Here is a 24,192-nt window from a genome sequence, read left to right as displayed (position 1 = left end):
TACCGGCCTATAAGCTGCCTCAGTACAACATGGAAGCTCCTGTCAGGCATCATAGTAGCTAAAATGAGCAGGCATGTGGCTCCATACATGAGGATCAACTACAAGAATCAATGCTGCACTCAAGGATACTGGAATGCTTGTAGCAGTACAACATCAACAGGACATTAAGAGCCTCCATCAAGAATTCAGTGGGACTGTGGCAAACAACTCTTGAGGCCAACTCGACACCAGTTGCACAAGTGAACATAAAGTGCAGTATACCAAAGATATGCGCCCCTCGGTCAGATCACCACACAGAGTGGCTGTTGATACCGATTCAGGCACCTCATCTACATAGATGACATCAAGAATGACATCAGGAATGAGCGTGTGGCCGGATGACAGTAAAGAGAGAAAAGATGAAGGGACCTGACTGCCTGAGGGCAGCATAGCAGATGTCCAGGGAAGCTGCTTTGGAATCCTGCAAGCAAATGGCAGCATTTCTCAAACAGAAGTTAATTTGTGAAGTATTTAAAACCACAGTTTTTGTCATAATGGGTAAGACTGACAACATTTTTGACACTTGAGAACTTTGATTCCAGGTGTGTTAAAATGAAACAATCATAGTTTTTTTATAGATAAATTATACTGAAATATCAAAGCTCTGAAAAGGCTCTGTTATACCAGCTTCTGCCTTATTATGCAAGACCTGTTACTAAATGCCAATTGTATCCCCAACTTTCCTCTGCTACCGAGTACCAGTTTTGCCAAAAGAAAAATTTTGTCTATGATTTTAACCTTCTGCTTTACAACCACAACCACAAATGCAGGCAATATGAAGAATAGAATAACAGGTGAAATGGTGGGATGAGTAAAGACAGTGGATTGTACTTGTGGAAAAGCAAACAAGACACAGTATGCGCTGGCTTAATGCCTCCCTGGTGAACTGTTTAGTCACCGAAGTGTCAACGTATTGATCATTATACTGTTAGAGGCCTTCTTTGTTGAATGAAGTGTCCAATTAGAGATATTTCTGTGGCATTTCCAGACAACTGATGGGTGAACAGCTTTAATGAAGTGTTTAGGCCAACGGCTGCATGCTCACATTGAAACAGAGAAATGTCTTAACTAAAGCCTCCCCCACACACAAACATGCACACTTACCAACACACAGTGAGCTCTCTCACAACTTAATTGGACAAACTTCCTTTCTTTTCATGCGTGTGTGTGTGGTGTTAGCAGTCCTGTGTGTATACACTCACCTCTCTCCACTGTTTGGTTTCAACACCTTGCGTATAGAGCACACACACTGTAAAAAAGTAGCAGATAGGGACAGAAAGAGATCAGATGTAGTGAAATACAGAGGCAAAACAGAGCTACAATCAGAGAAATGCAGGCAGATTCCAAATGGGAAATCAATGTGGAGGGTTTTAGTTTCAGTACAGTGAGCAAACAGCCCTGGCACTGTGAGGAAGGCAAAGATTTCCCAAAACACAAGGCAGCAAAACCACTAATGGAGACAGAAACCACAGTGAATACAGGAGATGGAGAAAAAGGGACAATACCCAGGATTCTGTATGAGTTCATGTATTTGCAGTAAGAGAGAGCTACATGCATGGATACACACTGAGTCTCTACTCACATGGGTCTGACTTGGAGAAAGTGTCTTTATCCAGCAGGTTTCTAAGGAAAAAAGAGAACAGACAATTTAAATCCATGTCTTAAAAAATATCTCGTGTTAAGACACTCAATATTTTTAATATTAGTGATATGTCAGAAAAAGGTCAAAGATGTGATCTCATTTACACTCTATGTTCACATACTAATATGACAGAGCATTCTCCCTAAACTCTGAGTTATCATATCTGCATGTTTTTCCAGAAGCTATGGATAATGACTTATTGCTGTAATGCCACTCGAACTCAAGGTGTCGAGCAGTTAATCCAATGGTTCAGGCTGGACCAGCAACACATAACAAGGGAGAACACTTCACAACACGGCAGAAACTTCTTACTTTTTAAGGTAAGATTTTGTGAGCTGCTTTGGAGATTTAGCCAGCCCCAGCTGTGATTTATTGATGATATCAATGCATGTGTGTTGGATCAGTAGCCTTAATGTAAGCACACCCCTTTTAACCTTTTACCTACTCAGTCTAAAAATGGCGATTTGGACATATTTTGTTATTATGGCTGTAAAATAGTCAGGAAATGCACTAAGTCTGAGAGCTTTGGTCCCTTATCCCAGAAGTACTTAAACTTGACTTTTCAACATTAATGATTATTGCACATTATATGGAATTGTCAGCAGTTTAAAAGAAAAACACAAAAACGGATTTGTTTTTCATGGCTTTTATGAGAAGAAATTTTGTTATTGCTCATGAAGTTTTGATTTGACATGTGAACTTATACATGTTTAGAACAATCACCAGTCATTTTTTGAGTCTAGGACTCTGGGTGTGCAAAACAGTGTAAAAGATAACTATATACATAGGCGACAATTAGTGCAAATAAAGGTGGAAAAATGCAACATTCTCAAGTAACATATTGTTATTGCACATGACAGACATGCACAAATGCCACTATCTAACGCTATTTTTTTAAAACAAAACACCACTCTCGCTCGCTCTCCTTTTACTCTCTTCCTTCACTCTCCTTTCTCATTCGTCTTCTGCCAAAGCTGTCGTTTTCGCGGTGCTGTTTGACATTACCGTAAAATATATACCACACATCATATATTGCCTGAAAGCACAGGTTTTCAGCTCTCTGTCAGCGTTAGGATTTTTTAGATTAAGCAAACTTTCAAGGAGTTACAGTGTTAAGAATCCGTGTAGCAGTCTCGCAATACTTCTGGTGTTTTGCTATGGTGTTTTGCCCACGTCATATGGTTGCGAGTACCATAATGAACAATATATATGTGCGCATGTCCACAATTCTCAGCTTTCCAACACCGTTGGAATTTTTCTGATCGCACAAACTTTGACAGAGTTACGGTAATAATACTCTGGACATATAAAACACAGCACCGGAGCCGGCTCAGAAGGTAAAGGGTTAACCTCTTACCTCATTTTGGAGCTGAAAAGTGTGTGAAGCTGCTATTGGGTTTTGATATTAAAATGGCTCAGTTTCACCCATTTTGTCACTGTTAACCATTTGTTTTTACACTTTTAAAACAGTTTCAACCCACATTTAACCAATTTTTCTACTTTACACTCATTCTAGCCTCTTTTAACACATTTTTGGGTTCACCAGTTTCTGTCCATTGTTGTCACTTTTTAACCCCTTTCCCCCCACATTTACTGTCAATTTTTGCCACTGTTCAACCTTTTCTTGCCACTGTTAACCAATTTTTGCAGCTTATTAACTCATTCTTGTCATTTTTAACCCCTTTGACTTCTCTAATTTTGCTACTTTTCACTCTTTCCTATTTAACCCGTTTTCTCCACTTTTGAACCCATTTTTATCAACATTTCTGTCCATTTCTGCCACTGTTTACCAATTTCTGCTTCTACTAGCCCATTTTTGTCACTTTAACCCTGTTCTTGCCACTTTTTAACCCTTTTAAAACTTTTTCTGTCATTTCTTTTAATCAATCAATCAACATTAGTTTGTATAGCACCAATTCATTACTGATGTTATCTCAAGACGCTTTACAAAAAGGGCAGGTCTAGAACAGTACCGTCTGTTGTGACCAATTTTATCAGACTCGTATTAATCATGAATATAAAGACTTTACCCTATTATGATAAAGACCAGCTTTATAGCCATGTGCACAGCACTTGCAGTATTTAGCCTTGTTACAGTGGCGATATAAACCTTCTCTAACTAATGGGCAGGACTGTTGAGCAGACAAGACTCATGATGACAGCTCTCTGCCGAAGCTGCACTGGGATTGGAAAAGGCTAGAAGCAAGGTTAGGGGAGGAGAAAAACAATTAGAAAAGAGGGACAAGAGAAACAACAAATCACCAAATGAACGACAAATTCATGGCAGTTCTGGCCATGAACTTATTTCCCATTTTGTAGATAATTGATATAAATTCATTGATGATGGCAACAATATGTGCAAATTACACTACTTTTCAACTTTTGCCACTTTTTACCCATTTTTTTCCACTCTCATACCCACATTTAAGCTATTTTGCCATTTTGCCACCATTCTTACCTATTTTAATCCATTTTTTTCACTTTTAACAACGTTTCATGACTTTTACCCAATTTTGCCACTGTTTGCCTGCAGTTTTAAATCATATCTACCACTTTTTACACCCTTTTAATTCTTTTAAGTTGTGTGAGTTTCTTCTAATTTATTCCCTAGCAGCCTTACATTTGTGCACATTATGACCTGGCTCTGAAGATAGATTATAGATTATAGACCATCACAGTGACCATTATTTTACCCATGAAAGTTCTTTCATACTTTGTAGGGTAGGAAATAACTTTGTCAAAGCTTGAGATTGTTCAGTTCATTTCTAGTGCTCACAATGTTCCATAAGACCATAAATGAAGGCATCTGTAAGGAGCATGGACTCTTCCATGACTAGAAAATTATACAAACTCGCTGTACTCAATGTACAAGAAGTGTTCAGTAAGTGTATGATTAAGGTGTCATTTAGACCACCTAAGCTGTAACAGTTGGCACAGAATCAAGCTGCCCTTTTGTTCCAAACTGCCCACTTTTCTTTTCTTGTACTTTTCATGCAGTACGCATACATCTAGGATTTTTTTCTCTAGGTCCTCTCCTCCACCCAGCAAGAAGGAAAAGTTTGTGCTGAGAGGAGGCATACTGGTCACAAATCAGACGTAAATCCTGCTTAGAAAAAAGAAATGTAATGCTTTAAGTTGTTCCACCCTTGCAGATGAGTCAGACGGATGTCAATGAAACAAAGTCGATGCACACCTACAGCTCTTGGAACCGATCCAGTCAGTCAGATAAAGTGAGAACACTGAAGGTGTAACTCAGCTACACTTCTTTTAAAGTCCAGATATGAGCTATAAAATGGCTAAAAAATAGTATATTGTTTTGTGCACATTCAAAGCAAATTCACATATATATTTATATATATCTATATTTTAATCAATGACTGTTTGTGCTTCTTTATTCTATCTTTGTGTGTGGCTGTAGATAAAGTGTTTGGTAGATTATTTCTGTGTTGTAAAAATGCAGCTTGGCAAATAAATTTTATTCCATTGGAAATCTTGTTTAATACCCTTTTAAATGGTGCCACACTTGTAAAGAACATGCGGGTTGAGCAGCAGAGCTGAGTATCTGGATTGTGCCCATGAAAAATTTGCCAAACCTCTGCTGATGCTAAACAGCTTATTTTACTGTTGCTATTATTGACTCTTGACTTTGTGACTCCTGAGTCCTGGACAGGGCCTCTGTGATAAAGCAACTTTAAGCTTGGGTTCTGCAAAACCAAGTTACAGCATTATTTGAAGTGAGGCCTAGTACCATCTCCAAACTAGATACAGTCATGGACGAAAGTATTGGCACCCCTGGAATTTTTACAGAAAATACACCATTTATCACAGATATTGTTTCAATTACAAATGTTTTTGTATACATATGTTTATTTCATTTATGTGCATTAGAACAACACACAAAAAAAAACAGAAGAAAAAGATGGATTGACATAATTTTACACAAAACTCAAAAATAGGGCAGACCAAATTGTTGGCATCCTCAACATAATATTTGGTTGCACACCCTTGGGAACTGAAACCAATCACTTCCTATAACTATCAACAAGCTTCTTACACCTGGGGTTCACTTACACTTTAAATATCCTTGTTAGTCTCGTTCATATGGCCTTCTGTCACACTCCAGCATCCATGCTAATCTGTGGGTTAATCTCTTTAGAATATCTCTGTCAAAATGCTAATGTACTGTATGGAAAGAGTAAACATATCAATTACCCTGAACACTTCTGATTCATTACTATGGGGAATAATTTATGGTATAACAGCACATTAAAACAATCTAGAAATACTGAACAGTGTTTTCAGTGTAATTAGTGACTAAACTAGAGTCTGTTGTGGCATAAAGTTCCCATTCCTCTGTTCCAAACAAACGTGATCAAGAATTCATTACTTTTTGAGAACTTTCCATCAACTTTTCAATTTGTTTTAGACTTTTTGATCTTTAATTTAGTGCTAATTTGTGTTGAAACACAGAACACCTCTCTGGTTTTATTGTTTGTTTTATGTGCCTCACAGCCCAGTAAATACAGACTAATAATTCTCCCTCTGACTCTTCTGCTCAGACTCTTTCATCCAAGTAAACACTGAACATTTAATCACTAGTTGAGCCCTGATGCTGAGGTGTTTACGCCTCTGGAGTAATGTGTGCTTGAAAGTTAGAAATATAGAATATTTTCAGGACTGAACAAAGGCAGCTCTGTGAATTTTGCATGTTTTGCCCTTCAGCGGTGCAAATCCTTCTCTAAGCAGTAGCTGAAATAAAAACTAGATTACTTTTTCCATCCACACATGCTGTAAGCATGTGGAGTGACTTCTGTTGGAGCGAGCCTTCTGTTTACATTTTCAGAACAAGAGCTTTGCTTTTACCAGTTTGTGTGCAGACTTGACAGTGTCATATTAAAGACAAAAAGATATCTTGGCTTGAATGAAACTTTCTGTCTCATATGGTAAACATTTCAAACAATATCTAATTAGCCCAAACTATGACAAATGGATACTCCTCTCTATAAATGAAGGTTTTGGGTGATGTGATGGCAGCATCATGATGTGGAGATGCTTCTCAACAGCCAGGCTTGTTAAGGTAGAGTTTAAAATTAATGCAGCAAAGTATAAGAAAATCCCAAAGGACAGTCCTATTCTGCAAGAGACCTGAATTATGTTGGCCATGACTGATTTATCAAATCAATTAAACGGTAAAATATCTAAGGGGGTGATTACTTTTTATACTTTAAAAGTTACTTTATTACTTTATTACTTTGTGGTTGTTCAACCCATGTAGGGCACTGAAAATCATAATAGCTATCTTTAAAAGTTTGCGCAAGCCTTAACAAGTCTGATGCTACTGAGTGTTCTGTAAAGACGGACTGAAGTAAATTAAGTAATGTGATCCTGGATGAAAAAAAAAGTCTCTCACCAAATCAGGATTATTCTTCAGTTAAACTTTGAACAATCCGGCTATGGCTCTAAAATATTGACAGTAAAGTAAGTAATTATATTAACAGCTTAGGTGTTTCAAATAACCATATTTATGTTAGAATTGTGGATTGTATTTCAAAACAGCAACTGATGTACAATTTTTTTCTGTTCCTCCACCTTCAGTAAGTCTTTCTATTTCTGAACTATAATTTAATGCATTTCCCATAAATCTAACCTCATATCTCCACCTCAGGTGTCCATGTTGCCCCTCCATCATGCTTGTTTGACCTTTCATAATGCCTGCCAGAGGCGACTGTGTACCTTCCACTATTACCCTTCATGTTTTCTTCAGCTCACTCACTCACTGCTGTGACATGAGAGCTTTCACTCAAGGTGCCCGGGCCTGCTGCTTTCTCTTCATGTGTTCTTTTTCCTTTTCATTTTCCTCTCAGGTTTCCTTTGTCATAAATAGGGAGCCATGTTCTTTCATCAGCCTTGATTTCTTTTCATCTCTCCGCCACTTCTGTATTTCCTCCTCTTTGCCGTTATATGTTTGGAGAGCCGGTTGAGAAGACAATTACTGGTAAAGGGAGAAACAGGAAATCTTGAAATCTTGTTCAAGATTACAAAGGCAGTACTCTCTGATGCTGTGTGATTGTCAAAGTGCTTTTCTGTCAAGAATTAAGCTGATGAGTCCAGCATACCAGATGAGGTTGTTTCAATAAAACAGAATGTGGCATGGCTAAAGCAGACTAATTAAATGAGCAAATCAGAGCACTAACTTCAAATGCCATTGTTTTTTCCTTATCAGCGATATCGCAGAGCTAAAATTTATTTGAAAAACGAACTATTTTCCAAAAACTGTATTTGCTGTTTTCATTTATTACACTGGTACACTTAATGTCTGAGGGTTGTTTCCAATGATCACTTACTAAGTTTGCTTTAATTTAATGCAGCACTTCTCCAAATAGATTTGATTTTGGATTTTTTCCATCCACCACCTCTTCCAAAAGTTTCTCAAAGGGTACATTAGCAAACAATATGTGCAGTCATCTTTATTTATTCCAGCTCCATGTTTATTATTGGGGTGTGACTCCCAAAAATAAACAGTGAAGCAGCATTGGTCTCATGAAGCGTCTTGGTCTTAAAATAGTGTGAAAACTCAGTTTCTTATTGTAGGTAAAGATTCAACGATGGAGCACCACAGCACAAATCATATCTGAACTTTATTAGAATCATACAATTTCCTAAAAATTTGACTTTTGAATATATGTTCTGATTTAAAGGTCACATATTTTACCTCTTTAAGACAAGTTTATTTTGGTCTCAGAGGTCCCCAAAGCATGCCTGTAAAGTTTTTTTTTTTTTTTTTTAAAAACACTCAAGTATAGGATTGTTGTCTGAAATCCCCTCTGTTTCAGCTCCCTGCTTAGAACGAGCTGTTTCTGTGACTGTGGCTTTGAATGTTAATGAGCTGTCTGACTCCGCCCCTTTCAGGAAATGGATGTGGCTTAATGGATGTGGCTCTCCTCAGGTGGCAGCTGAATGGAGGATCAGGAGGGGGGGGGGGCAACTTTTCTCCAAGCAAGGAGGGCCAACTGAACCTGGGGGTGGTGCTAACTCTCCACATGACATCATGAGGGAAATATCTGAGAACAGCAAGTTTCAGCACACATTTTCAGGATGGTGAAGAAAGCAAAAGGGGGAGAGAATGGATTATTTCTGATTCTCTGGGGGATTGTGGATATGCCGGGATACATATTTTTGTTAGAAAAGCCTGAAAAAGTGATTTCTGCATAATATGTCCTCTTTAAAAAAGAAAAACAAACATGCCATTACAGTTACAAATCATAGCATCCTCTAACCCAACCCAAGAGCTACTTTAGTTTAAGTTAAAATAAGAAGCTTCTTCTCAGTTTAAACTGAGACATTAATATTTCTAGGCTATTGGATATGGTTGTCGCTCTGCTCCTGCTAAATAAGCTAGCTGTTGTTAACTCACTCCAAGTAAAACAAGTGACTGAAATCATGTTTGACCATTCAGGTTTATTGTTTCATTTACTCATCCATGCCCTAGCTTGCAGTATTGATTTTTAACAGTTAAAATATTTTCATTTCCCACCTCATTATTTACACTGTAAGACTGAGCAGTGAAAGATTGTAATAAAGAAATAAATAAAAAGAGTTGTGTTAACTTAAGAATCCAAACAGGCTGTTTCAGCTCTATATTTCTGAGTTGATAGAACATATTTTTTACCTCCGCCAAGGAGGTTATGTGATCGGGTGGGTTTGTTCGTTTGTTCTTTTGTTCATTCATTAGCAACATAACTCAAAAAGTCATGGGTAGATTTTCATGAAATTTTCAGGAAATGTCAGAAAGGAAAACTGATTAGATTTTGGGAGTGATCCAGATCACCGTCTGGATCCAGGAATTTTTTTAAGGATTCCGTACTATTGGCAGATAGAGCTAATGGCTGAGGTCTGCGCTGTTACCACTTTACACAAGGAGATGGCGGGCATGAGTAACTTCAATCCCAGCAGCATGTTTTTGGTGTCTTTCTATTCAAAGTTTTGGAGTTTATAGAGTTTGAAAGACATTGCTCAGTCGAGGAGACAAGTCAGAGCGTAACAGAGAGAAAGTCAGCGAATTGTAGCGAGAATACTCACAATGCTGGGAAGAATAGAGGAATATTCACCCTCTGCCATGACTTTCAGTCATCCGGTGAGACCATGGGTGCTTCCGCCATGACAGTCCACACGTAGCGAAGCCAATGCTTTGCCTCACAGTGTCTTCACCCCATTGGGGAGGGAGTAATCGGCAAATTAGATTTTGGGAGTGATCCAGATCACCGTCTGGATCCAGGAATGTTTTTAAAGGATTCTTCACTATTGGGAGATAGGGCAAATTGCGGAGGTCTGCGCTCTCTGGGTGCTTTTCTAGTTAGTTTTTACACCATGGGTGAAGTCACTCTCTCAGTTAGATCCCACCTGTTAGGACCAACTTCACCATAGCAAGGATGATGTATTGAACTCTGTGGAATAGGACAATCAAGGTCAAAGTGCACCCTGTGGTAGGGATGGGTGATTCTGAATCTGATAAGATGCTGATACTTTTTGATGTACTCTTACCGATACCTATACTTTGAAGAAAGAATAAAATTGGTCTATCAAACTTTAGAAGTTACATATTTTAGGCAAATAAAAAGATTCATCCAGGTCATTCAGAAATGCACTTAGATAAACTCCAATTAAATTAAAATGTTTGTGCAAAAATAAATAATTATAGCACAAACATACATAAAATTTAAATATCTACAACATAAATAATTCCCCATTCCATATCTTTTTTAAAATTCTGATAGTAGCGATGGATTAGCCAATTACAGTCACTAGTTCCAAGCAAGAATTTAAGAAATGCAAATCATTAAAGGTTATCATATAATATTTTGCTTTTTAAGTTTCTACAATTTTGTCTTTATACATTTTGTGGTATATTGGCATGGGTTTTCATTATTCTGAAGCTTAATTTTATAAACTTAGAGATGTTTTTCATGGCTCTAATTTGGCCGGGTTGTTCATAACACAGTTGCCTATCAGAAAATAAAACTTATATACAGATATTTTCAAATATTATTGAACAGGGACTTTTACTTGGGTCACTGTCCCAAAAAAATTGTTTCCACTACTTAAAAACTTTTACGTAATCAGTTATGACACATTTTTTTTTAGTATTGTCAATTTGTTGCAGTGTAGCAAAAGCTGATGAAATCTCATGCTCTTTAAATAAGGGATGTTTGTGGCATTTTTAAGCTTTTGTGCCTTTTTTATAGAGGAGGACAATGGAGTGGTAATAATCAGTAATTTCTCAAGAGTAAGGAGGTAACAAGTTGCCACTTTACCAAATAATATCTCAGAAATATGGTATATCAAGGAAGTATCTACCTAGTAATAATGTTTGAATTATCAAATAATTCCTCATTATGTTGTGGCAATACTCCAATTAGATGTATTTTACCAAGTTGTTTCTTGGGGTAAATAATATTACTATAAAATGATTATTAGGGCCGACTAAAATAAAGTGTTACCCAAAAGGGTTAAAATTGATTTATTTATTGAGCCGTGGAGCACAGCATCTGCAGGTCAACACTATCAGTGGGGTTTGCCAGCTAATGTTGGCAGTGCTAGAACAGCCAGCCTCCAGTCCTCCATGCAGGTTAAAGTTCATTGCCTGTGCTGGTTAAACATTGTTCGGGTCAATATGTTAGTTTAACCTGACACAGCCTACATAATTACATCTTCAAGATGATAAAAACTGCGAAACTTTGCTGAGCTGTGCTCCCTTCACTGTGCTTTTTTCACATTCAGGCTGTAGAGAGTGGAGCCCCATGGGTCCGGGCTACAGCCAGCTGGCTACAGCCTCAGCAAGAAGAGCATGGCCGAGAGTCTGGGCTCAACATTTGACCAGCCAACTTATAAACATATAAACATTTCATTTAACTGACTAATGATTAGGCTGTCAACCAGTGAAGGTAACTACGTTTACCATTTTGATGGTGAATCATGCACATGTTGTTTAGATTAAAGGGGAGCACTTTCCATGAATATAAGTGGAACTTATCTAAAACAAAACAAAAAAAAGGGTAAATTATACAAGCAAACTCTTAATAAGAATCAAATTTTCTTATTTTCCCAAAGAGACAGCTTCAGAGGCGGGATGAGGAGGAGGAGAGAGAGGAAATTATACATTCACTTTTATGCAGATGGTGTGGGAGTTTACCTGACCTTTTATTTATTCTGAATATATTAGTGCACTGGATCCAGCTTAGCTTATTTCATTAAGTCAGAAATAAACCAAGGCCAGTGGATATAAAGGCTGACACTGCTTACATTTCTCTAGTGTCTATACAATTATGGAGGAGCCAATGAGAAAATGTCAGCATGATCCCTCATGTACAGGAAACTTGTGTCAGAGAAACCAATTAGTGATACAGTATATGCTGGATGTTTGCATCCAAAATGCTTCATGTATATTTACATGAAGAAGAGCCCACCAGGGTGCCTTCCCAGTGAATGGGATGTGAACGTGGGCAACCTCTGATGCCTTTCTGATGGACAAAACATGGTAACATGCCCCCTAGGGTGCCCTGCCAGTGAATAAAACACACTTATGTGCCCTCCAGGATGCCCTACCAGGGGACAAAATTTGAATAAGAGCCTTTAAAGGTTCTGTTTAAGAGGACCAAACTTGGTTTAGTGCCCCTGAAGTGCCTTTCCTGCTGACAAATCCTGATGAAGCCCTTTCTAGTGCCCTTGAGGTGGACAAAATATCATAAAGTGTCCTCTAAGATGACCTCCAGGTTAACAAAATGTTATAAGGTGTCCTCTAGGGTGCATTCCTAGTGGACAAAATGTTGAATAGGGCAGTGGTTCTCGTCCATTTTTCCTTGGAGCCCCCCCATATGAACCCTACAACAGCCCCAATAGAGAAGAAAAAGTGACACACTGCCAACAAAACTCAACATAGATTTTAATTTTTTTCACTGATAAAACACTTAAAAAGGCCTATGCATGATTTTTTTTATCAAAAGAACTTTGTATAAATTGCTTAGTGACGGCTTTATCATGGTTTCAGTCAATATTAACAAATCTACTTTTGGCAGCCTCAGCACAGACAAAGCCTTGCACCCCCCTAAGATTTTTTGACAAAAATGTCTTAACGTGACCTCCAGTGTTAAGGCCCACTTTTGGATCCCTACCCATTGGTTGAGAACTGCTCTAGGGTACCCTACCAGTGAACAAAACATTATAAAGTTTCCTCAAAGGTTCCCTTCCCCTGACCAAACTCCTCAAAATGCTTTAAATGCCATCACCAGAGAAAACTGCTTCAGTAGAGCGGTCATTCTCAAAACTGAAGCTGACCAAGACCAAACTCAGACACAGATATAGGGCAGACAGGCTCTCTGATCTGTTATCCATGGATGGGGACATCCCAGTTGACCCAAACAAGGTCAGTGATATCTTCAATCACATGATCAAAGGGAGACCTGAACACTCAGGTGAACCTCTGACTGAGCTCCTCAGTATGAAGGATATTATCATTGACAAAGCCTATGGCACCACCACCTCTGTATCTAGCTACAGTATGTAATTATAAAACGACCATAGTTGTGGAAAAGTTTCTGTCTTAAAGTTTTGATTCAGGATATTTTCCAATGATATTCTTGGAGCTCTACCATTATTTTAAATACTCTCCTATTCTTTGGGTGCAGTACTTTTTGGGCTTAATTGTGGAACAGAAGCATGGGTGTTGACATTTTCTGTAATAACTCTGTTAGGACTGTTTGTTCAAATGTGTGTGTTTTGTATATATGTGTGTGTTTTCACAAAGCAAATATTATCACCCAAGCATTCATGCATCCAGCCAATTATTCCACTACTCTCTCCCTGTCTACCTCTTCTTCCTAATTTAGTTCCTGTTTTTTCCTCCACTCTGGTCCAAAATGAATCAGCCGTATGTCATCCACCGCTGCCTCCTCTCCATCTTTGTCATTTCCACCTCCTGTTTATCTGTCAGCTCGGCTTTATCCCTCTAATGGTCTCACCATTATCTGGTGGGTTAAACGTAGCCTCAAATTGCTTTTATCCCTGTGCCGTAGCTCCTCTCTTCCAAACATATCACTCAGTCGACACATATCAATATTTCTTATTTCTAATAATGAGGCAGAGTTGTTGTTTTAATCACTCCATCCCAGATGGCATCCACATGCCAGAGATCACAGGTTCAGATCAGTGCAAAAACTGTGGATGTTGTAAATATGTGAGAAAAGCAGTTTTATATCACACCTTTATGATTTATTGAAGCGAATGATTTCATTTTTGATTAAAACGGCGCTGTTGATGTGTTAAAAGTTTATCTGGAAAAGAGTTTGTTCCTATGCTGCAAACGAGGCAGGTTAGACCACGTAAGAAACATTAGGGCCATATCCAGACTTTTTTGACTAGGGGCAAATTATGGGGCTGTGAAATATCCAAAAGGGAGTCACAAGGGAAAATCTGACCCAAATAAGCATGATTTAGGCTATTCAGGCTGGCTGTTTACCACAAGGTGAGGCTAGACAAGCTAGATGAATGTTTCAGCTAGAGCAGAGGTTTTTGGTCTGTAATATAAATATTACAGACCACGCTATCGATCTTATTGCTAACATCACCCAGCTCACACAGCGTCATAATGGGGATTTCTGTTAAATACAACACAATGAACCTGTCTTGTAGCAATGGCAATTCAACCCCCGCTGTGATATGATTTTGGAGATAAGGAAGTCATTATTTTCTTCACTCTTTCAATGAAAATATGAGTAACAGTATAATATGATAACATTTCTCCTTTCACATTGACGTTATATTGAGCCGTTACTAAGTCTTAACTGCTGCCTCCTGTGTGATGCTGATGTGATGAGAAAGGCAGCCTTGCCTATGAGCCTGCACTGAGGGCAACGGACCCAACCTTTACGCTTACAGATTTCAGTACACGCTTACGGATCTGAGTACAAATCGTGCGCAGTGCAAGTGTTGCAAAAGTCACGTGTGTATTCTAAACCAAAAGGAACTAAGTCCACAATTACAAATTGGTCTGCATATTTGCATATTAGTGCACACATTTGTGGATCTTTGTACAAATTTGCAAAACTTTGCACACATTTGCAAATCTTTACATGGATTTGCAGATCTGCACACGCATTTGTGGATCTGTACACACATTTGTAGATTGGTGCACGCATTTGTGGATTTGTGCGCAGATCTTTGTACGCATTTGCAAATACTTTTGCAACAATAATAGCTCCTTACAGTGCAGGGACAGTAGAGGAAAAGCAAGGAAATATTTTATCCTACACTCATTATGCCTTGTTATAAAGCTGTTTCTGTGTTCTTTGCTCATCTCAAGGTGAGCGACAGAGGAGACTAGGAAAAGGGAACTGCACCACAACGCTCACATGCTGATTGGACATCCTAATATGAATCAATGTAATCAAGCTGATTTCGTCAAAGATGCTCGCTCATGTCACATGCAATTAGGACACTCATCTTAAAAACATTCAATTAAAATCTTTTTTTTTTTGTTTGTATATCATTTGCATACCAAAGTATGTAAATGATATAAAAACACTCACATTAATGCACTATCATTACTTCGCTTAATTTTGAATACATTGTCAGCGACCAGTTTGGATTAGTAGGAGGAGCAGGCGCCCATATACTGAGACTATTGTCCAAAACACATGGGAAGCATGATCATGGGATCGATTCCAGGGATTCACAGCCTTCCACTGACTACGCTTTCAAGCTGCACATGCGCATTCACTCCTCTTCAGTACAAGAAATAGGAGCTTTGCGGGCGCAACACTACGGCACCCCCAAGGGGATTACCTCTAACCACTCGCCAGATGCCAACAGGTGGCAGTAGATACACTCCGTTATTTGAGACACAGAGAGGAAGTCATGCACCGTGGCGGTACATCTCTGGCTTTCTGCCAGAAACTGCACCTGCATTCATTGTCTATCTCATGGAGAGATGCTAGGAAGGCAGTTGGCAAAATGCAGTAAGAAAACTTGGTTGAGTGTTTAAGACTAAGGCGTTTAGAAAGGAGGACACTGGAGGAGAAACTTAGAATTAAAGAGCTTGTACCTGACTGGCCAGATGTCAGGATAAAGCAACAAAGCTGTGACAGAGGGAGAAAGTACACTGATGGCATATTAGACTAATAATAATAAGTAAATCAATAAATAATAGTTTTGTGTGTTTAAACATTTTTGCTGCATTCAAGTCTGGTATTTATATTTTTACTCAACTAGTCACTATTGAAGCAGTGATTACTGCCACCTTATGTCTTTTGTAAATGTCCATATTTAGAATGAATATTCAATTAGCACTTTAACATGATATTCTCATTGAGTTGATTTGTGATAATCTGTGATAAGTTTAAAATTTAAGTTGACTGTGTTAAGAATTAGTTACTTGTGGCTGCTGATGACCTTATTATAGCCATCTTATATATTAATTTCTATATCATATAGAACATTTTATTATATTTCAGCCAATAATCTCACATAGAAGTTTAAGCATTTATTATGCAACATAATATTTGGCGTCAGGCTCCGACTTAATCACTCCTCACAGATTTTACATACAGAATTTGAGGAGTGATAATATAACAGCTTTAACCCCCGGTCGGAGCCAGCAGGTGGATGCTGGGGTGGAGGTGGGATGAAGGCAAGAGCACAGCGTTGATCCAGGCATGGAGGGATGTGTTCCACTTCAATCACAGACTATAGGTTGAACAATAAGACTTCTTTTAACACCAGCTTCATTGCCTTTAGTAAACACTGCCATGGAAACAAAAAAACACTCATAATCATTGCTTAATTATGCATTATTTTAATTACAACAACTGAAGAGCCAACAAAAATTACTTGGCTTATTCACTGTGGTGGACTCATTTTCCAGTGAATAATTAAACAGATTTGGCCCATTTGATTATTAAAAGTTTCACATTTATGACAATTATTTTGTAAAACCAGAGCTAAACATAACAGACAAAAACAATTTCATTATAATTCCCTTAATCTGAAGTGCAGAAGGATTTCAGCTTCCTCTTTGTCAAAATGCATAAGACAGGGTTTGATTTATCACCCATTCCTCCAACTTATCCTCTTATACAACTGCTAAAAGGTGTGGTATGTGAATGAAAACTGGATAGGTAACCGTTTGAAAGGCACACATATACCTAGTATGTAACCCAAGCTGTATTTTGTAGGCTTGTAAAAGGAAGACCACTGGACTTTGTACAGAACTATAGTAATCTAATAGAGGCCTGAATCTTAGGACAGGGACAGTTTCATGAACTAGTTGTTCATGTGACAGAATTTGAATTATTTGCCCACCGTTGCAATTAATTAAATTTGAGTGCTATAGTCCTACTACAGAGATAAACCATTGTGTTCTGGCTTTTATTAGAGTGGCTTTTATTCAGGCTCCATTCTCCTTTAATGTGTTTTTTTACTACCTTTATTAGTTCACTTTGCCATGCCTCTGGTTATTGTGGAAAAGCCAAACCAACACGTTTTTAATACGAGTATTTATGGTGGTGTCAAGTTCAGAACAATTAACCGCTCAGTGTACTGGCATTTAAAGTGAAGGAGGTCTTTGATGAAAGTATACGGAATCTGCTGTTCAAGTGGGTGTGGAAGTCAGTGTAAAGTTGTGAAAAGACCAAGATCTATTTTTGAATTTGATGTGGGCTTTAAGAGTTTTTAATCACTTTTAGATTGTTGTTGTTGTTGTTTTGGTGTTGGGGCCAAATGGGCGGCTCAGTAATGCATTGGAGATCCTTATACATACCCTTTTCACCCTTGTGCTCTAATGATACAAAGCTCTGACAACTTTACCATTTTGCTTGCCTTTCTACTGAGTGGGCATGGTTTCTGCACAGTTGACAGCATCCTGCTTAGATTCCTGATTAGGTTTTCATTTAGTTTCATTTCACTTCTTGCAAAAAGTGCAGGTTTGTGTTCAAACAGAAAGTACAACAATGCTATTGTTGGATTGATGCAATTTTTTTTTTATAACAGCCTAAAATAATTGATTTGTTCATTAAATCTAAATCTTCTAAATTATCTTAATGGTTGAACCTATATTTTTTATTCAAACTGGCAGCTGGACACCAAATTAAAATCTGTCATTGGATCAATGTATTTTTATTGCATTAAGCCTGCTGTGCGCATGCACATCCGTAACAACATCCTGTAGGTCCCGAGTGGATTCAAGTGGTTCTTGTTCTGAGATGTTCTTAAATGGTTGCAATTTCACTGCAGTATTTTAAAGGGGACTTGCAGGAAGCACAGCAGCACAGGGGTTAGCGCTGTTGCCTCACAGCAAGAAGGTCGCTGGTTCGCTTCCCAGTCAGGGCCTCTCTGTGCGGAGTTCGCATGTTCCACCGTGTGGGTCTTCTCCAGCCTCCAAAAAAATTAAACTAATTATGGTAAAATATAAAATTTCAAAGATTAGTTGTGATTAAATATTTTGATCATTTGACAGCCTTTTTCAAAGACAAAATATTTTATTGTTTTATATAAACTTAAAAAGAACATTGTAGTGCAAAAAGGCATTATTCTCTCATATGCACCATAGCACCTGCCTGAGCATAGGCATAGAGATATTAAACAAAAAAAAGTCAGACAGAAGCAAAAGAAAAAATCTGAACTCACTGAAGGTTCACAGCTAGCCAGCAGGAGCTGGACCTGAGAGTGCTCACATCTTGTTCTGCAGAAATGAAATCTCATCAAAGTGATTCTTTTATTACCCAGATTCAAGTGTAATCCCTGCAGCATATGCCTTCACTCAAACTCAAAGTCAATATCAGTCCTGCCCAAAATCTGAGAGAAAAGCTCAGTCGTTTTTTTGGAGAGTGTGCTCATTTACAACAATGATGCAGCAAAACAAAAACTCCAGCGCTTTGACGGAAGAAAATGTATTCATCTTATGAGCCATGAAAACTCAGACTAAAACATTCTTGCATGAGCTGTGTTAACGTAGAAAAGACGTCATATAAGTCGTCTACAGCTCATGTTGTGCATTTATATACCTTCAACACAGCAGCTAATAGGAGATGCAGTTTAAAAATCTGTCATTGTCTTCATTCTTCAGTGGAAAGCAAAAAAAAAAAAAAAACATGTCACCAGGATGATGAAAATTATGTTTCTAATTAGATGTGAGTCAGCTTCAAATATAGCTTTTCAAACAAGAGTAAACTTGCCACCAGGGTCTTATAACAACCACCACCGCAACATTAAATATTTAAAATATGTCACTAGATTTGCATTACATGTTGCATAATCCATTTCAAAGAGAGCTGCAATACTACAGGGGGTTTCGAACTTAACTTCCTGAAACATAACTTCCCGTGTATGTAAATGAGGTTATGAAAAGATCTGAGACACTCAGAGGCGGTGGAGGCAGGACTTTTTGGTATGTATGTCTCTGTGCGCGAGGGAATTTGTGAAATCAAGAGAGCAGGGGTGTGAGGGGAAAAAAATCAAATGTAGGAACAAGAAAAGGAGGGGAGGAAATGTGTGTCAGAGAATGTGTGTGAGAAAGAGAGCTGGAAAGAGGAGAGGAGGAGGAGAGAAAAATGAAGTCCTCAGGGATTAGATCAGAAATAGACAGAGAGAGTAACGGAGTTTCTCCTGCACAGGGAGAAGAATCAAGAAGCCTCTGTTAGACAGACTTTATTTACTGAGATCTGACACATACTGTAATAATTAGGCAGCCTCTTTCCTCAAACCTGCAAGAAATCCATCAGCACTTTTCCTCTCTTCCTTTGATAAAATGATTCAAGAAATTAGGGCTGATTGGAAATAGAGCACATGTCAGCATAAATAGGCCGCTACAGGCTGATGATTAAAACTTTGGTGGCTCAGAGATTTTATACTCAATCAAGACTGCTCACTCTTACAGGGATTCTAGAGGCATTCATTTAAAATCTTTATATTTATCAGACTGTGAGGGCTGCTGAAGAGTTTCATGGCAGCCACTGTGCCTTTAGTACATCCTGGATCTCATGCATTAAAACAGCATTTGCAGCCCAGTGTTCCCTAAAAATTCCCATCCAACAAAAGACTGTGAAATGCATATGTGCATGGAGGGTAAAAGGTTTCCATCGAGGGTTTATTTTCTCCTGATGGAGGACAGTTTGTGGGTGTACAGTGATTCTATACTGTATTTATACAGCCCAGGCTCTGTGCTTGACCTTTAGCTCGCTCACAACATAGCACAACTCAAGACTGGGGGAAGGAGCTGTGTGTGTGTGTGCTGTTGTGCCAAATAAAGAAACAAAACTGTATTTTTATCACCTGCAGAATCACTGAATAGAAAATTTGAACTGTGACTGATCTTAGAAGACTGAGGGAAGTGCACACTGCAGTAGGGTACTTTAAAAACCTTGACATTTTCTAACAGAAGGAGTAGTTAAAGTAAATAAACAGAGAGTAGAGAATAAATAGAGAAACATTCATCTGACACTGAGGTTTCCCCTGGAGTGAAAGTTGGACTTCTATTTTACCAAATGGAGACAATCACTGCTCCAAATAAACAGAAATGTTGCTCTGTTGTTGGTGGATGTTTCAGTAAGCAACAGTTTGTTAGAGATGTTATCATGATGTGTGAATTTTGTGTTTAGAAAGTGGTTCCTGCTGCCCTTAAGTGGCAGGTCCCTGAAATGTATGGCTGAGAAAAATAAGAGAAAGAAAAGGAAGAGGAAAGCTCACCTCCTGGATCTCACTGCTATCAGAATGAACCATTTTAAGTCCTTCAAGAACTTGTTTCACAAAAAAGACAAAGTACAAAGCTTTTGTTGAGAAAGAAAAATGTTAAGATTATGATTAAATTATTTACAGTACTTCAAATTAGGGCTGGGAAACTAAACACAAATTAGATTAAATTGCAACATGGCCTGCAGCCATTTTCAAATTGCAGAAGTTGCAATATTTAACTTGAAAATGTGTCAAAATACCAGTTTAATAAATCAATTTTTTGCAGCGGTTTACAAAAATCTTTCTTTTTGTGTTTTATGTATGTTTTTCTTTTTAAAAAAATGAGTAACATAAAATGTTAATGCCCTTAAACAAAGCAATGACATGACATTTACAACTAAAAATAGTTAGCTCATTCTATTAACTGATGGAGCCTGGCGTTACTTCATGAAAGTCACACCCCAGCTGTGATCAGCTGGTAGCCAGCCTCACCTCCCCCACCCCAGCCACCACCTTTATAGCTTAAAACTTGCACCCCCATATTTAGACTAATGCTGCTATGGATTAATCGCTTGGGATATAATTTCATTGTTTTCAGTACACATGGTCTTATTTATGGAATTATTTATTGCTTGAATTTGTAGAAGAATACATAAGATTAACCCAAGAATAATCGTATATCAAATCGCAATCACAATATTTGAGAAAAAAAATCACAATTAGATTATTTTTGCAAGTTGTTCAGCCCTACTTCAAATCCTAATTTTTTAAACAGTATTCTTTCTTTTTCTTACACTAATAGCAAGTCAGTGCTGTGTCATTATAGAATAAAGGTTTTTCTTATTAAACAGCTTTGTTAAATACTTGATTCTCATTGGCTTATTGGACATAGCAGTGGCTTTCTATCCCATGGTGGAAAGAGTAACAAACCATTACTAGATAAGCCAATGGCTGCTAGGAGACCCTGACCTAGGGTAAAAAATTCAGGCTTCTGATAACTTCAGATCTCAACTTGCCTAGACTCAGCAACAACAAAAAAAGGAGTCAGTCCCATGAAATCCCTTGGACTATTTCATCAACCTGTTTCATGTGCTGCCTCTAAAATGTTGGGAAAAAAAACAGCAAAATGTTACCTTTGCCCTTTATGATCTCAATGATATCTTTAAAAGACAGTATATAAGTTTTCTGTTTGTCTATGTGTACTAATCTTCATGCATGTAGCTAAAAGCAGTGGAAGGGGCTATTCAAAAAGGCCTCTAGGGAGCATTGTGGAGCCACTTTTTGTTGCACAAAACTACCAGAATGTGAAATTTTTCACCAGGATTTATAAGCCTGTACAGTTTGGTGAGTTTCACACTTATGTCTGGACTTGGGTCCTTAAAATTATTTGGGGTCTCCCATGTTTTTAAAGTTCTTTAAGAATGGAAAATCATCTAGTGCAGTGTTACTGAACGCTCTCGTGATGATTTGTGGCTCTTTAATATCTTAATTTGAAATATTATTAAGGACTTAACTCCTTAAGAACATAACGCTAACCATGGCAACTGTAGACATGTCAGTATATGACTTTTGTTGTTTTTGAAAAAAAAAAAAAAACTCACTGCTGTTCTTTGTTCTTCTTTAAACAAAGAAATTTCAAGTTCTGATAAAACTGGCGCTTTAGCAGCATCAATGCTAATCTCGTCCGCCATGATTGCACTGGCATCTTGTTGCTGCTTGCTTACATCACGACTCCGCCGCATCTGAAAGTACTGCCCCTTGTCACTGATTGGTCCTGTCACTTTCTAACCAGGCCCAAACGATTCAGACGGGAGCTTTGCAAGATGAATTTGCCAGTGAGAAACATGGAAATGGGTGTATCCATCATCTTTTCAAGGTGAGTTGTTTCCCCTTTTGCCGTTAAAGCTGTAGTAAGTGATTTATTTTTAGTGTTGTATGCCCACAAAAACAACATAACCCATCAGGGTCTTGTTATTGAAGCCATCTAACATAATAACACACTTTTGCAACGTCTCCTCGCGCTGCACTCGCATTTGAGGAAAACCAAAAAGGTACGATGCACCAGCCCATGGGGAGGCTGGCACTTGCAGCCAATCATGGCTTAGGTCAGAGGGAGCGTTCCTATTAGCTGCTGTAGTAGGTGTGCTTCCACCTCTCAGCTTAGTGAGAATTTAATGCCTGTAATGCCTGTAATGCCGGCCATTGATTTCAGTGGAAAATTAGAGCAAAATCACTCCACAAGAGAGCTTTTTGCCCCCTTTTTTTCTACATTTTTGCCACTTTTTGACCATTTTTGCCACCCACCCGTAACTTATTTATGCCACTGCAGCCTGCTGTCGAAGTTACATAATGGTGATCACAGGGCTTGGTGATATTTGGGTGTCACCATTTTCCCTGTAAAAAGTCATTGCACTATAAAATTGATTTTAAACTAGAAAAGCACTCAGAAAGCGCCGACCTCCGCCATTAGCCCTATCTCTCAACAGTGAAGAATCCTTTCAAAAGTTTCCTGGATCCGTCACCATGTGCCCCCCACCACAGCATTCACTGATTACTCCCTCCCCGGTGGGGTCGACACACGACGAGGCAAAGCATTGACTTCACTACGGGTGTATTGTGATGGTAGAAGCATTGCCTGCTGGTGCCAACAGATGCACTGACAGTCTCACCTGTGGTCTCTCTGGAATACTGGAAGTCATGGCAGAGGGTGAATATTCCTCTATTCTTCCCAGCATTGTGAGTATTCTCGCTACAATTCACTGTGTTTCTCTCTGTTATGCTCCGACTCATCCCCTTGACCAGGAATGTGTCTTTCAAACTCTATAAACTCCAAAACTTTGAATTGAAATACACCCAAAATGCTGCTGGGATTGAAGTTACTCATGTCCACCATCTCCTTGTGTAAAGTGGTAACAGCACAGACCTCTGCCATTAGCCCTATCTCCCAATAGTACAGAATCCTTTAAAAAATTCCTGAATCCAGATGGTGATCCAGATCAGTCCCAAAATCTAATCAGTTCTTTCTTATGCCATTTCTGACATTTCCTGAAAACTTCATCAAAATCCGTCCATATCTTTTTGAGTTATGTTGCTAACAAACAAACAAACGAACAAACTAACAAACTAACAAACTTACAAACTAACAAACGAACAAACCCAATCACATAACCTCCTTGGTGGAGGTAACCACTATGTTAAGAAGAAAAATGTTACATAGCATTGCTTTAACGTGAGAAATAAACATTACATAAGCTTAGATTTGAAGGCTGCTGGTTGACTGCACGACCCCTCCACCATCCTAATCCTGTCGGGCCCCTTTTCCATCAGAACAACCCACTCACTATGTCTCTTCATCATTCCTACAAAATCAAACTGCCAACCCATATCTCTATGATTCACAAGGAACCATTCAAAGCTGTTCTCCAGCCCTACCGTGTGCAATTTCACCAGATGATATCCTCCTCTTTGAGAACCATTTCTTGTTAGAAGCAGTTACAGCTGCTGCTGACTCAGATCCAGCTATCCTGCTCCTGGGTCGTGTCAAAAGAAATGGAAGGTTGTGTAATTCTTATTGTGAAGCAGTCCCAGGAAGATCATGCATTGGTCACTCAAGGTAATACAGTCATCAACAGTAACTGTTCCTTAGAAATGTGTGATGAATTCACACATTTCAGTGTTATGAATGGATTGCAATCTGTGGACAATGTGCAAGAAGAATGGATGGAAAAGAAGACACTATATGTACCCCCACAGTGAGGGGTTACATATATAATAGTTAAAGAAATAATAATAAT

At 38.4% G+C, this 24,192-nt stretch overlaps 1 protein-coding gene across 1 annotated transcript in view; it reads right to left on the bottom strand.

Moving 5' to 3' along the window:
• cpne5b (copine Vb) overlaps positions 1–24,192 on the bottom strand; it is a 216,478-nt gene that overhangs the window by 161,170 nt on the left and 31,116 nt on the right. The window contains exons 2-3 of the mRNA XM_041783064.1: positions 1,622–1,662; positions 1,242–1,288 (exon numbers count right to left, since the gene is read on the bottom strand). Of these exons, the coding sequence (XP_041638998.1) occupies positions 1,242–1,288; positions 1,622–1,662 (88 nt within the window). The remainder of the gene's footprint in view (positions 1–1,241; positions 1,289–1,621; positions 1,663–24,192) is intronic.

This window comes from Cheilinus undulatus, linkage group 3 (genome assembly GCF_018320785.1).
Source record: "Cheilinus undulatus linkage group 3, ASM1832078v1, whole genome shotgun sequence".
NCBI classification, from domain to species: Eukaryota; Metazoa; Chordata; class Actinopteri; order Labriformes; family Labridae; genus Cheilinus; species Cheilinus undulatus.
This window is presented reverse-complemented; position numbering and strand designations above follow the sequence as displayed.